This window comes from Lepisosteus oculatus, chromosome 8 (genome assembly GCF_040954835.1).
Source record: "Lepisosteus oculatus isolate fLepOcu1 chromosome 8, fLepOcu1.hap2, whole genome shotgun sequence".
NCBI lineage: Eukaryota > Metazoa > Chordata > Actinopteri > Semionotiformes > Lepisosteidae > Lepisosteus > Lepisosteus oculatus.
Genome location: NC_090703.1, coordinates 4383326 through 4399292, shown reverse-complemented (window position 1 = coordinate 4399292; position 15967 = coordinate 4383326). Strand labels below are relative to the sequence as shown.

The 15967-nt window shown below is 38.2% G+C and overlaps 1 protein-coding gene across 6 annotated transcripts in view; it reads left to right on the top strand.

Moving 5' to 3' along the window:
- kiaa0586 (KIAA0586 ortholog) overlaps nucleotides 1–15967 on the top strand; it is a 175393-nt gene that overhangs the window by 90555 nt on the left and 68871 nt on the right. For all 6 annotated transcript variants that reach the window (XM_069193031.1, XM_015350114.2, XM_069193029.1 and 3 more), the window contains one exon: nucleotides 15438–15510. In XM_069193031.1, coding sequence (XP_069049132.1) covers nucleotides 15438–15510 — 73 coding nt within the window. The remainder of the gene's footprint in view (nucleotides 1–15437; nucleotides 15511–15967) is intronic.

The window sequence follows — 15967 nt, the reverse complement described above, 5'->3', positions numbered from 1 at the left end:
GTAACAAATGGGTATTGTTACTTTACAGTTTAAAGAAACTGTCCCTCACTGATTTGACCAGCTGTAGAGCATTTAAGTAAAAGCATCCTGTATGAATGCACACATTGAACACAAAGTGAAAGTATATCTGTTCACAAATGTTAAAGCCATTGTGGACAGCACCATTACTGGAAACAACATGAAACAAAGAACTCTGTTTATAACTTGTAAATGACAGGGCATTTGTCTGGGAAATCGATAAGGCCGTTTCAACCCCTTTCCACTGCATGAGTGACAATAATCTCCTCTTAAGCCTATTTAAATTATTTTTGTGAGCAGGGAGGCTGCAGGATTGAGAATTTAAGGGGACCTAAAATGGTGGGATTACAGAACAGAGGAAGGGAGATGTTTCTTTCTCTCATGTGCTGCTATAGCATGTAATTTGCAAAAGCAAATGCTGAAAAATGTTTAGCACATGGAAACAGCTTTGATTACAGTGCTACTGCTTCTCTGAGCCGATTCTTTCAATAAGGTGGCACTAAGGACAAAAAACAATTTATCATCGATGTTTGAAAATCCAGTAGTCAAGGCATGATAAATTCTTAAATAAATTGAGATCTTATTCCTTTACAAGCATTTTGAATATTTTTTTGTATCAGAATTTGTACATATAAATGATTTAATCTTCTATGATTATGATCCTTTATTTCATCTACATTGTGTTCCCCTTGGTTTTTTGTCTGAATATGTTGAAAAACAAGGGAGATGGACTGCTGCCATTTATACCTACAGTACATATTTCTCTTACATTAGTCTGTCAGGTGTTTTAATGTGTGTCTTTAAAAGCAAAAGGAAATGCGATCGATATTCAAGGATGAGACCGGGTGTGAATTTGGACCTTCTGAAGTTTGTCAAGGCTTTTTATTTTTAAAAGGTCCCACTAAGTTTGCATTCAGGGTGCTGAGAGCTTTTGGCAGGTTGGCACATCCTACAGGACATTGCATTCAAAGAGTTATGGCATTGATGGACCTTGGTGCCATTGGGGAAAAACACTTCACCTGACTTGCCTTGGATAACATCAGTTCAAGGTCTGGTCTTGTTTATCTTCCCAGATCTAGCAAGACAGTACAAGGCTCCAATGCTGACAGCTTTGCGTACAGAATGAGTGCATCCACGGTGCGTTTTGATGAGAATAGCTTAGGAAAATGAAGCTACTCGCTGTTCAACATACAACAGAGTCCTTTGTCAGAAAATAATTACTACATTTGTAAGCTGTTATTATGCAGCACGGGGATGACAATTTCTTGACAGTCATTTTTCATTAAGTGCCATGTTTAATTCTTTTCAATTCTTACTTTTAAGACTTTCTTTGTGGACTTTTTTGTTGTTTGCCAGAATAGGAATGAAGGTGCTACTTGTCATGTTTGATAGAATGTGAAGCAGAGCATCCCTTTTTTCATCTTAATTGGAATCCAATTCTGAAATTACAAGGTCTTCACTAAACATTGTCATACTGAGTGATATTATTGGCTGCTTTCAGCATCGGTTCCAGGTAATATTACTAGATGTAAGAGGAGGAAAATAGGAATGTCTCTTTTCTGAATGCTGAAGTGTATTGCAGCTACATAAAATTATCTGGCAGAGTGGTTAATGTCAAGACCTATTGGAGGGTTTGACTGACAGCTGCCCTTAGAGCACCCTCCAAGCTGCAGCTGGCAAAGACAAACAAAACAGTCATGTTGATTGGCAGGTGTCAAGGGAGAGTTCACCTGATTGCAGCCAGGTTATAGCTGAATCAAATTTAATTCATGATGTCAAGTTGGACAGAGTGTGTAGGATTGAATGATCTGTGCCAGGTACATTTTGAAAATGGATGAACCATTTTGAGCCTTGCATTGCTGGAAGAATAAATGAGCCTTGGTGATGAATCTAGTACCAGTCATTTTTTTTATGAGAAGTGACTTCCTATTATTTTAAACTCATAAGGATCTTGTTCTGGATTTTGCTGCCATTCTATGTTGCATGCATGTGGCCATTTTTTTTCCCTTGCAATAAAGAATTATGTGTCATTTTTCCAAAAAGCATAGTGCTACAGTATATGTCAAGGTGGTACTGTTTATTTGGCTCAAATTAATTTCTCAAACGAGTATACAGAGACATTTAACAACAACAGTTGTGCAATTATTGTGTCAAGCTATTGCGCAAGATTGGGTCATTGCGCCAAATCTGTATCTGGAGCTGACATTTGCAGCACAGCAGTCCTTGCCAGAACAACAGCTCTGCGGCCTTACCTTGGCTTTTTTTATCTGTGACTAGGTCAAGTGACTTTCCAACTACTGTATTATATATCTAATCAACTTAATCTATCTAATCCACCTGTTCATCTGTCTCTGCCGGTTGGGCTTTGTCAGCCTGTTAATCTTGGTGTCTCTTTATCAGCCCTTCAAATTTATCAGTCTCTCCACTGCATAGCAGCACCTATCTATCAAACACAGTGGTAGCTTTCTTCTTCTTTCCATTTCCATTGCAAGGATGGATATGTTGGGTATCTTGCAAGTTGCACGTTTCTGAATAAATGCCTCATAACCAGTAACAGATTAATAGGACATTAATAAAGTGTTAATAATAATAATGATTAAGAACATAATAAGGAAATTCAGATTGTGCTTTTATAGAAATGCTTGCTGTCCAGTGTCCCCAGCACTTTAGCATGTTTATTATCCTAAATTGTGTTTTGTGCTCTGCTCTGAAAGAATAGATCACTCATTTCTGACCCTTTCCTGGGTTTGACAGGAGGCCTCGCTCATTATGCTGTTCAGATATCTTTATATCTGACTAGATTGGTGTTACTGCAACTTAGTGAAGAAGTGGTCACTAAGTGGTCAGATGTGTAAAGTGTCATTTTATTTGTATTATTTGATACAGCAATCATTGTCCTTTCTATATATTATTTAACATTCTGGGAGGATTTCTTGCAAACTACTTCTCATCAGTGCATTTGAAATTAATTTATTTTTATAGTCTCCAAAGAAAATTAACATAAACTGTTAAAACACAAATATCGATTCCCCTTGAAATTCTCAGTGCTGCTATATTTTATCAGCGTCAAATCGATTCATAGCCAATATCCAGGTAATATCACAGTATGACATTTTTTTCTAGTGCCTTGCAACAATCACTTCTCTGTATTTGATTTTGCCAGCTGCATAGCCTTTACTTTGCTTTCATCTTACAGATGTCACTCTTGACTAACACAGACCACATGGGGGTTAAATTAGTTCCAACACTAGGGTTAAACAGACCGCCTGTTCATCAGTGCTTCAGTCTTTTATTAGAAGGAGGTTCAAGTGGGCTGCTTGCCCTTTGTGCATGAGTCAGCTGTTGATGGCAACCTAATTCTGTAGGAATGTGCTTTCAGATGACAGTCCAAACCTACAGTGATATCACTTACTCCATATTATGTGGTCTCTAGAAAGCAATTTTCTCTCTTGAGGCTCTTCAGGATTCTGTTCTTGGCTCTTACAAGGGCTACTCTAATTCTCCCTATTCTTGGTCATTCTGCTAGTATTGCTTTTTTGTCTGAAAAAGACCAAATAGAAGATAAACCCTTAGAAGGAGCACAATTCCTACAATCTACAGGTTAATACAAAATGAACAATAATGTTCTTGACAGAGGTTTTGTTTGCGCTGAAAAGTGTGAGATGTTAAACAGTTGCAAATGTTTCTGTTACCCAAAGCATTCAGCCTTTAATCGTTATTACTTTTGTAATACTGCATTACAAAAGACATCATTTGTTCTTACAGAGGTCTGTATTGATATCTGGGTCAATAACGGGTCTTTACCTTTGTTTTAATTTTCTGCATGGTACATGTCACAAGTTTTTTCAGACAAACGTGGAGTTTTCATTGTGATAATTCAGCGCAAGTAAGCCCCTTGGTATTTTTTAAATTTAGAACTTCCACTAATTCAAAAACTGGCTAACAGTTCCTTGTAAAGCCTCAGGGCAGACACCAGCATATTTCCCCACATCTAATAGCTGGAAAAACATAAAAAACTATTCCTGGCATTTCACAGGAAATACTTTTTAAGTCTGCACCACTGAAAAAAATCTCTCTGATGGATTGCTGGAGAACAGAAGCTTCACGTAGCAGGTGTTCAGCTCCAGAGTGGAGCCGGGTCAGGTCCTGTTGGATTTCAGCAAAATGTGTCTCAGGTTCTGTCACAAACTCGTGATCAGTCCCTCGACTGGAATGTTGTATATTTAACATCTAGGAAACTTTAGAAACCAGATAAGGTAATTTGACCCATCCTGCTTGCTTGGTTGCTAGTTAACATAATTCATAAAATAACCTGTGGCACTCTTCAAGACTGTATTCAATTCCTTTTGACTTATATTTAGAAATTTCCACCACCCACCTTTATTGTAGACTTCTCAGTTTAGAGCAGCCAAGAACCTTTCAACCTGAATCAGTGCTTCAGCCCTTGCAACAGGTACAGGGACAGCAGTCTCAGCGATTCTGCATTTTCAATCCATGTTTCATGTACAGAATACAAACAGCAGTGCAGAACTGACAAAACCACATACAAATAATGCCCAGTCTTCAGGGGCATGATCAGTCTGGGTTCAGGCAATGTACTGCCACCCACTGTGCTCCAGAACGTACAGGGCTGTAGCATATCAAATCTGGGTGACTGCAGTGTGAGGCGCTTTTTGCTGTATCTGTACACACAGAAATTTCATAGAGTCAAAATTAATAATTATTATAAGAAAACATAGTCTATATTCAAACAGTAGAAAAGTATTTCATATTCATAACAACATTATTATTTTACCATAACTGGGTTAGTCCAAATGGGTGAAAATCTAGTACTTGAATTCAGTATTGTTAACAGCTAATTGCTGATAGGTGAAATGTGTCAGGGCTGGCAGCTCTTGTAGGAAAATATCAGAAATATTGCAAATAGGTTCAAGATTGGTCTTAAACACTACCTTGTGCATTACTGAGTTAACAGCAAAAAAGATATCCTAAACAAGAGTGAAAATAATTTCATTAAAACAGATTATGGGTTCTATCTTTGGTTTTAAGATTGCTTTCATATGTATTTATCAGTCTGAGATGGAAAGCCGTTTGTGATAAAATTCACTCTTCCATTGCAGTCTTATCAAGGCAACATTGATTTGCAGTCGTCCTTTCGGGAAATGAAAGGCGAGAGCTGCCAGATAAAAACACTCCCCGAGACAGTGGTAGGCAGAGCAGTGTGGAAAGAATTGTGAATTATGGCTGACTTCATGTTCTCCAAGGGTTTCCTTGTGCATGTTGATTCATTTCAGTGCACAGCTGCTCTGCGGTAAGTTTGCTTTGCTCGGGCTGGATGCCGGACCCTTTCAAACACGCTGAGGCTTCCTGGCATTCAGTGATAACTGGAGCATTATGATAAACTGTGGGATACTGTAAAAGTGCCCAAAGACTGCACCTACATTGATGCCTCCTCTCTGTAGTTTCATAAGAAAAGTAGAGCTAGCAAAGAGCTAGCAGTCAACTTGTTTTATTTTTTACTAGAGTTAGTTTCTTGAATTTCTAGGAATGAAAACAATCTAGCATGAGACATAAGGGTCTTAAATCACTTCTTTGAACATTTGTACTAATTCATAGAAGTGTGATGTATGAGGTTGCACTTATCAGAAGGCAGCTCTTGCCTGCCCTCCAAGCTGTGAGGGATTAGATTAGTCCTCTTCTGGCAACAGCAGCACCAAGCCAATCAGCAGACAGTTTCCACCAGAGCTGGATGATCAGGCACTTCCTCTTCCCCAGACTGAAGCAGGCGATGGAGAAAGACAGGAGCTGTAGTAGTAATACAGTAATGAAAATAATCGACTCTTTAAAACTGGTACATTTCTCTAATGCAACCCTGAGCTCTCATAGAACTCACATTGCACTCTCTCAAAAGCAGGTTTTGAGATAAAAAGGGTAGCATAGGGTTGGTTTGGACGATCCTAACCCAACTTTCCATTTAAATATATTGCATTTCTATGTGAAGAGAATTATAAGACTCAGGGATATGTTGATCAGGAACTTCACAAACACACAGCCTTTAAGGCCAATTACACTCTGCGACTGAACCAGAAAAAGGATTTATCCGAATTGTTTGCTCAAGTCCTCCTGGGGGGTGACTGGATTTAACGTTACTTCAGCGAAAGGAGCCGGCTAAACAAATCAGTGCATAATATTCTCTCCAGTTCCGCGGCAAAAACTGTCTGAGTGCGAGAGCGAGAGTGTGCGCAGAGAGCAGGCCCAGCGTGGCTCAGGCCTGGTGGGAAGCACCCCAGTGATGAGAATATGCTCCATCAAGTCCCGCACCGGGCCTCGCTCTTTCAGACTGGCCAGACTCACTTCGGCCTTACACTTCCTGCCTTGTGCTTAGCTCCTCCTCCAAGGTTACATTCGTCCAAGGTGCGTCTCGATGTGGATTCTCCTTCGCGGGGCCGATCAGATCACACTGCCCCCTTGCAGTTGACAGAAATGGAGGCCGGCACTTCGACTGGGACAAGAGCCATTGCTCACCGACTGCGGGCCTGTGAGGCTTTTTCTTCCTATGGGAGTGTTTTGCGTTGGAAAAGGGTGTGTGTTGATTGTTCAGGGCTGCTCTCTCTGGCCCAGTTTGCAGTTCAGATACCCCCCGAGCTTGGTAAAGGTAGGGGAGCTCCAGTGGGTGGTGGCACATGAAAAAGTGTCTGGGGTCACAAATCATTCAGCTTATTGTCTGACTGCCACACAAGATTGTCAGTGAACAATTAAAATACAAAGAAATTGACCAAATCACCAAGCGCAATGGGACCAAAAAAAGAGCTCAAAACCATCTGCACTCTTTTGCTTTAGGTTTACTTTGTATTGATTGAATATGCATTTCTACTTTCCACTTTGTCCTTTATGTAATTTTACAGTTTAATTTAACACAGTTAATTAGCTTTCTTTCTGATGTTGAAGTACTGCAGTTTAATTTCAAGTTTCTTTTCTTAATTCTGGTCTCTCCTTAGCAACCTAATAGACCTCTCAATTGGGTTTGATTATATAACCGCTTCATCTGAAATGTTCAAGCAATTCTGTTATTTAATGTGATAAAGGGGTTGAGGAGAAAATATATAATTAAGGCTGTGAATTAAGTTACAGCAAAAGATGTATGTGTTCCTTCAGTGCAGTATGGATTTTTTAAATTCTGTACTACTTGCATTCTCTGTAGCCCTCTTATGATTTAAACCACCATACTGGAAATCAGCAAAAATGAAGTCAGTTTTATTAATATGCAATACATTACCTTAGATTTGTTGTAACCCCATTTTGATGGGAGTATTGGCGGTTTTCATACGTATTTACTGTAGGATGCAGCTTACATTGTGTTCTGCAAAGATTGCTCTTGAACAGAATGCACTGGAAGTCAAAGAGAAGCTGAAAAGGACCAATCGATTATTTTATTAGATATTGTTTTATTCTTAGGAGAGGCTGCAGTTGTTCTGCAGAGTGGTACTAGCACAGGGCAACCAGCAGTGCCTAATTAAGACATCCTTGTAACCACATCTTATTCTTCCTAAGCCACCAGATTGCAGGGCACAGCGTTGACTTTCTGACAGCGCATATGTCAGAGAGCAATTAATGACTTACAACAGGTCTGTAAAACAGCCAGCAGCTTGAAACTGTGATATCTCTTTGATATCTCGTGGAAGCGAAAACTGATGTTTTTAATGGGAAATTCTGTCTTAATAACACCTGTGAATACTAGAGCTTTTGTGCTGTTACATTTTTATTGTGAATGTAGTTTCCCAGAGGCTCCAAATAATTATTTTCTGCTAAATACAAGTTTACTAATCTTTTAAAAAAAAACACAACAAATAAAACACTATTGTTCATATAGTTCTTATGACAGTTTTTTTAGCATTTTTTGTAGACTGTTGAAAGTTTCCTTTTTTTAATTCACGTTAATAATCATAGACTGTATAGCTAAACAAAAATAGTATAAAATACTTTCTTGTTGATTTCAAATCCATCCACAGGGTAAATGATACAATTAGTTTTCAACAAGTAAAATATGTTGAAAGTTTTGTCATGGCTAGTGTCCATAACTTAAAATGTTGAAAGGAAGAGGATTCTGATTGTTCTGTAATACTGACACTCCTCATATTCCTCAGGACTTTTTTTTAGATATTTAGAATTTTTTCATCTCATGGAATACAAATGATGTTATTCCTGCTAGCACTAATAGCAATCCCATGTCATTTATGATGCACAGCTTGAAACTTAATTAAACATACATAGGTGACGAGGTGGAAATTTTAACAGGATGGAGGTCTGGAAATTTAAATGAGAAGGTCCCCTAATTCAGAAGGCAAAGGGGAAAGAGAGAACTGTGCCGTTTATCTAGCCTGGCCAATATTTCAGAATAAGGATAATCTTTTTGAAATTGGCTAAAACGTCCAGAGGGTAAGTTAATTTCACACCGCATTTGAGGAGGGAAGGCAGCAGGATGGAAGAAAAACCAAGCAGGCCCCGGTTAGTCTCACCATGTTTTCTCATTTCACTGTGCCATTAAATGAGGGGAAAAAAAAGAGGAACCCTTCACGATGAAAAGTATTGCAGCCTGTGCTGTACCCTGGGCTATAAACCGCGATTGGAAACGAGTCCAAGTGGCAGTGTAGTAGCGGGAACAATGTTTTTTACAGAGTGAAATCGAGAAGACTGGGTTGTCTGGGCTGGGGAGGATGGCTGGGTCAGGGGCTTTGCGGCATTAAGCAGGCATGGCTGCCCAGGAACAGCTGTGCTGCCGAACCAGGCTGGAGAGGCAAGCGGAGCTCGCAGTCTTTTCATCTGCTCCCTCTAAACATCCGAATCTTCCAAACCTGCGCAACATATGGCCGCGCAGGAGAAGGAGTTTTTCTGTAAAATGTGCCAAACATTTGAACCATTCCATGATCAGGCATCCTTAAGCCAGGGGCGAATTGTATTTCAGGGACGAGCTTTGTTGCAGTCTTTCATCTGTTTATACAGACATTGAGCTACCTGCGGAAGCCAAGCTGGACCTGATACATGGACATCCATGACTTATTCATTAATCAATTCTCTAAATTAAATTGAAATACTTTTTTAGTGTTTGGGTAGCTCTTTAATCGTTGAAAAATGATTAAAGTACATGTGTACTGTACTGTATGACTAGTGCCATAAAAATTTGAACTGAAAACCTAATGCTCAGGCTTATCAGTCTGACTTACATGTAATTCATGCTTATTTGCCTGAATTATAAATAATTATAATTTGCTGAAGAGTAAGACCAAAGTATTTGTGTGCAGCAGTTTTTGTTTCTTTGATTTGCCATTGGAATGCTGGCCTTTTTCTGGTGAAAAAAATCTTTCATGTAACTGTTACAGTTGGCAAAAAGGCTTAGCATGAGAAAAAAAGCATGCCTGTCAGTAATTCAGATCAGGTTTCCTCTTTTGTTGTGACATGTGGTGGGGCCCGAGCATGTGGTGGTATACAGAAGTACTGCTCCATCAGAATTCTGAGGGTCTGGATTCCAAGGAGGAGACTGATTGAAGAGTTTCTTTGAACAGATAGGCAGTCATGATAGTTCAGGCAGATATCCCTTTCTCCCTCAACCTTTCACTCTGGAGATGACAGTAGGGTTCTCTTAGAACTGGCGTGTTTAAGAATTTACGTGAAATGAAATGCTGTAAAAGAATTATTTGGAAAAAAAGGAATGATATAAACAGATGCATAAACATCTACTGTAGCTGAACTGTAGTTGTCTGTGTCAGAACGTGTTCACGTTTAGAAAAGTGCAACAACCCCACGGCTGTCATCCATGGACATGCAATAGCTGTAAGAGATTGGGGGAATTAAGCAGTTAATTTTATGTTTGGTACCACAAAAATCCAGTGTAAACATATGAGAATCAAGTGCTAATAGCTCCTTAATGTCTGCAGAAGGTAAAAGCAATACAGTGCCTTCTGTACATCTCTTTCTTGTTAGCCAAATGTCTGGCATGTCTCTAGCAAATGCCAGAAATGAGAACTTCACCTTCATTTTTATAGTTCAGTGCAACCTTTCCACAAGAGCCCTTGGCAATGGAGAAACCACAGGTATATGTGGAATTGCTCACAACAGTAAATTCTCCCTTCTCTAGCATAGGGTGTGAAACAGCTGAATCTGCTCCTGAAGCTTAAGCCAGTTAATTAGGACACAGGGTCTTGTTAGCTACAGGTTGTGATGGGGGGGAGTCATGTTTAACCACACCTCTGAGCCAAATGCTGGTCCGGATGCTAATCAGTTTCAAAATGGCACAAGAGATTAGCAGTTTCCTAATTCCATAACACGTAAACATGAACTTAGTGATTGACACTGCTGCCCTTTCATCCTTTGATAGCTTTGATCCCTCCTCCGTGTAAAGGTTACAGGCTTCAAATGTGGCAGATGTCACTTGTTTGTGAGATTCTCAGATTTGAACGAGAGGAGATTCAAAATGTTTGCACGTTGCTTTTGGAATCAATTTGGTTGGTTTTTCCCAGCTATGTTAGGTAAATTACAAGAATATCTAAAATGTTATGTAAAACAGTTATGTAGCTTAAGGTTTCTATAACATGACTAATAAGAATTTGGAAAGGTCGAAGGAAATGTTCTCAGACAGGTTCTTCGCCTATTTAATGTTTTTAATTTGGAAATAACCTGCCGTATATACCTCTTCTGTCTGAAGGGAGTCACTACCTGCATTCATACATGCAATTTTGTCTTTTTAAATTTACTTTCCTAATTTTACATTTGTCCCACTGTGTACTTTGCTAAGGATTTGCGACAGATCTTTTGAAAACCCCTGAAGCTGCTTTCCAAAGTGAGTGAAGACTCAGCCCTACACTTTGCTAAGTCCCTTCATCTCATTGAAATGCACATCACATGTTTTTAGCAAGTCTATAGCTTGAGAGGGTCTTATCTTCTCTTTCTGAGAGCTGTGCTTTAATTCCCTAGGTACAATTAGACTTATGCAGGTTTATGGTTCAGGAGAAGCTGGTTAAGAGCAGTGGCTGGAAAGCTGTCTTTCGTGATACAATTTACATTTATTTTTAAATCTGTTACTGTAAAACCTGGTGTCTTGGGTCTATTGTCATTTTATGCATATTCCTTAACAGCAGTTTTTAAGTTTGAAATTATTTGTCTGCATTTAGTATGTTACGCTAACAGTACACATATACTGTATGAACGTACTGTAATGATTGATGTTCAGTTTATGAACAGTTTGAGGATTTTCTGAATGTGAATTTTTATCTGTGCATTACAACAACATCACATGAAACTAAACAACATTTGTACATGAGCTTCAAGTGCGTATTATCACACTAATAAATTCATGTTTACTTTAGCAAATGCAAAAAATATTCCATGTCCTATTTTCTGTTTAAAAAATAAAAAAGATATTCATTTTCTGTCTTCCTAAGCGATATTCTTTTCCATTATAGAAAAGAACCTGTATTTCTCTTTATATAAATAAAGCAGAATGTGCTTTGAATGGAAATCATGAATGATCAGCCCTGCACATTTCAAATAAAAAATGTATATAATTTGTGCACATTTGTAATATACTCCCACTAATGAAGTCTTGCTCTTATGTTTATGATGTGTGGTTATTTTGTATTGCTTGATGTTATATAGTTATAACTGATGGATAAGTGGCTCGCATTAAGACTTTAAGGTTGATTTTAACTAGGTGTCTCAAAACTAAAAGGACGGTCCTCTTCTTTGCATTACTCCAGTGTCTTTAAGGAGGTTATAGTAGATACATTGAGAAATTAAGAACTGTTCAAATTACGTTACTGTGCATTGCTATCTAAAGTGACAGATGATGTCTTATGAACATGGTTTCAGATGGTGTTTCCTTCTCTGTACAATACCTTTATTTTTCACAGTTGGAAAACAGTCTGGAGGATTGCACACAGTATATAGAAAATGATCCACATCCTTTTCTTTGCCTCCTTTGGTGAAAACTAAATAATAGGGGAGCTTGGATTTTCCTGTTATGCATTCCTCTCGTTGTTTTATTGGCAATTGTAGCAACATGCTGTAGGACAAAATTTGTCTTTACTTACAAAATGAAGAATTTGTTTTTAAATTAAAAACAGATAAAGCCCAGCAGACAGTGTTTTTGGTTTCTCTTAATCAGGCAAATCTGGAAACTTTTACTCTAAAAAATTTTGGATAGTTTTATACTTTGTATAAAGTTGTATTTTATTCATTGTTGTGATCATTTTGTTACATTTGGATATTAAATGAAACATGTATGTGAAATACTTTTATGATTTGTGTGTTTAGATATGGATTTAATGTTTTTTGGAGAAAATTGTTAATATTTATTGTTTTAGTATATAAGCTTTATGTGTACGACACTGTCACCCAAAAGATAACAAATGTGTTTATTTCCACAGTAAATATCCTTAAGTATACTAAATGCTAAATGATCTTACGGCTGAAATTCTGTGAATTATAAGCAGATATGATTGATGGTGGTTTAATTAGAAGCCACAGTCTCCTTTAAACGTTGCACTGCATTGTGCTGTGTGCATGAACTTCACAGCATGACTCTGCTTGTTCACCAAGCATTGTCAAAGTCACTTTGTCCAGCCAGGCCTTTTCTGTTTATGTGACTACATCTGGAAGTGATTTGGCCTGATAAAATTATCAATCAGGGAGTCCGGGCAGTGTTATTAGTGTCTGATTTGGATGGTGTCCAGATGCGTATTGGACTTGATTGTTCTACCACATTGTTTCTGCAGAAAACAGTTTGTGTCTTTTCCCCTTGTGCAATTACTTTTGGCCAGCATGCTGGAACATTGCTGATTTTTACACACAGCATGACACTGTTAGAAAAAGAGTCAGTTTCCCACTCTTCCCATTCATAGCAACTGGAGGAAGGCGACATATTGATTAAATGTGCTTGGCACATCGTAGTCCTTGTGTTCCTCCTGTGCAAATGAGCTCTCCAAAGATTGCTTTCAGATTAGAGTGCCGGTTGATCCTTTGTGATCGTTTTTCTGTCTTTGGAGATCCAGTTGTAATTTGATTCCTTAAAAAATGATTAATAGAGGTAAATGCAATATATAGATGCAACACAAGCTAAATGATAAAACACTAAACAGAAGAAATAAAGTAAGAATAACAGCTTTTGCAGTGTGTTCTGCAGTGTGAAAGTCAAATTCAGCCAGACTTAATCTTGATTTTATGATCTCATTACGACTGCTGGCATATTGTCACAAGTGCACACAGAATGCAGTTATCAAAGTGTAATTCAACTACACTGGGATTTAAAAAGGTAGTACAGTACAAAGCAAAGATAAACAGTCTCTAATGAATGAGGAATAAACTCATGAGTAATGAAATCATGCAGTAATCCTGCTTATTCATTTAATAAACACCATAAATAAGCACAGTCAATTTATGTAGTTGGATGTATTAAAATATCCTTACTAAAGAACAAACCTTAAAAAAATCCAGACAAAGTAATGCTTGTAGCAATTTTTAGTCACAATTGTGTTTGAATATAAGATATATTGTAAAACCAAATCATTTTAACATGGCTTTGAAAACTTTCAGAATCCAATCTTTAAATGAAACACATACTTGTTTTCGTCTCTCAATATCAATCAAAGAGTACAGCAATGTAGAGTGCTTTTTTCTTTGGTGGAATCAGTGGACAACTCTAAAGAAAATAAGATTACAGCTAAATAAATACTGAGGAAAGATGTCTGCATACTTTGTACTGTAAACCTACACTTGGCATATCTAGAACTGCTAGCGTTTCATTTTGCAGACAGTTGAAGTGAATAGTAACTCCTCTTAGACACAAGGAGTCACAAAGGATGCTGATTGTACAAGCGAAGTGGGCTTCCAATCCGAGCTTTCATCGGAGAATCACAGGTCCTGCAGGGAAATGAGTAGTGATGGCCGAATTAAAGTCTCCATCTTGCGTTAGAACCAGCTGCTATCCTCACAACAGGGACTACTGTGAAAAACAAAGCAGGCTGTGCTGGCAGCATCAGGATCCAGTGCTGTGTGCTATGTGTTTCCTGAGGGTATATGAAAGAATCACTGCCATGGACTACAAGCATACTGTACATCCCTTAACTGTGTAATGGTGTAGGGCACATCTGCACATGTGTTTTCCTGTTCCACCATGGATTTTATTACTTGTCTTTTCCTACTCCATGATAAATACATAGCTGTATGATACTTATTCTATTAGCAAGGTTAAAGTGGAGTGAATACACAGCTGACTCTTAATATCCCCTTCAGTCATAAATTTTTAATTTACCTTTTAAAGTGTTGGAATGAGCTTCATGGCAACTCTGGGAGCACAAGTTCCACCAGCATGAATGAGACAAATACAGGTCCAGAACAGTGTGGTGCAGACTGCTTTGAAAAAGGGCATTTACTCCAGTGCTGTGTAGTGAGGGCAGCTGGCTAAACTTGGTCTGAATTTTCAGAAATCTGTCTTTTTGAGATTTGCTGCAGAATGCAGAAAGCTGTTTCTGATTTGCATTGGAGTGCTGTAGGACAATATCAGCTTTTAGCTGATACACCAATAGTTCTGGTTTTGAAGTCCTCTGTATTCGAGATAAATTGCTTAATTTTCATGGCCGTTTTTCTTTCTCAGTTATCTTCCCTAATCATTGCCAAAGCATGAGTGCCGCAGTTTCAGTTTAATCAGAAGCCCTCCTTGTCAGTCCATTGTTTTGATCACCACACAACCACTCCAGTTTGTCCTTGATAGTAACTGATTCCAGGAAGCTATAATTGTGATGCTGAACAACTTGTTTATCATATATTTTGTTTGAAAATGTAAAAGTACTCAATATATTTGCTATTTACACTAGCTAATGTAGAGTCATACATTTCTAAATGCGAAGATCCTTAATGCACAGTTAATGAAAGCAGCAAAGCAGAAATGGTCTTTCTGTTTGCTTCTTTCATCAAATAAAGCCTTGGGGGTATCACACAACTACAGACCAATATTTTATTACTTTAATACTAATTAATTAGCAGTGATGAACACATTACACTATTTGTCAAAGTTAATGTCTTCTTATAGTCACATAAAGAAAACGTTCTATTTTCTGGATTGTATAAAATATCTTATTTTTGGGATAGAAACCTACAATATTTTTTAAAGCATATTGGTTTTTTTTCTAAAATCATGCCAAGCTTGTAATTTCACCTTTAGCCTGTTTGAATATAGAGTTGGCGTAAAATCTAGAATCGCTGCTCATGTTGTCAGACACAGGAGAAAATCCAAAAAGACACAGATCATATTGAAGATCGTGAGATGTGATTTGCAGTTCATCATTCCACGTTGAGATAACAGCTGTAGAGCTGTGAAATGAACTGTGTCCACTTGACCTTTTTCTGCTTTGTTTTCCCCGTATTTTTAGGGATGCCTCCGGAGAGATAAGAATCAAAAAGACAGTGGATGAATGGATTGGCACCATCAGCAAGGACATTCAGGTGAGCATATGTGGAAGCAGATCGGTATAAACAACACACTAAGCAGTTTATCCTCTGTGCAGCTGTTGCTGTGAACGAAATGCCGGGGGGGGGGCAATGTTTCCTTAATAAATAGAACTGTGGTGTGAGACTGAAACTTTCAAAATAAAAGAGATGTTTTTTTTAATGGATGAGTGCCGTTACTGAGGTTTTCATAGCAACCATTAAAAGCAGTTGAAATCATAGCCTGGAGTCGAACAACTGAAAAAAAAGAGAAATGGGTTCAAAATGAGAAATGATCCAAGACGGTACATGAACCCTCTCTCAGTGATGTGTTAGTTATACTAAAGCCGAACAGATGTGTGACTGAAACAAAAAAGCTGTAGCTGGACAGGTAAACTTTATCAGTTTGAAAGAGCAGCTTTGTTCATCCTAGTGGTGTACAAGCCTCTGTCAGGCAGCCAAAACACCCTTCTCC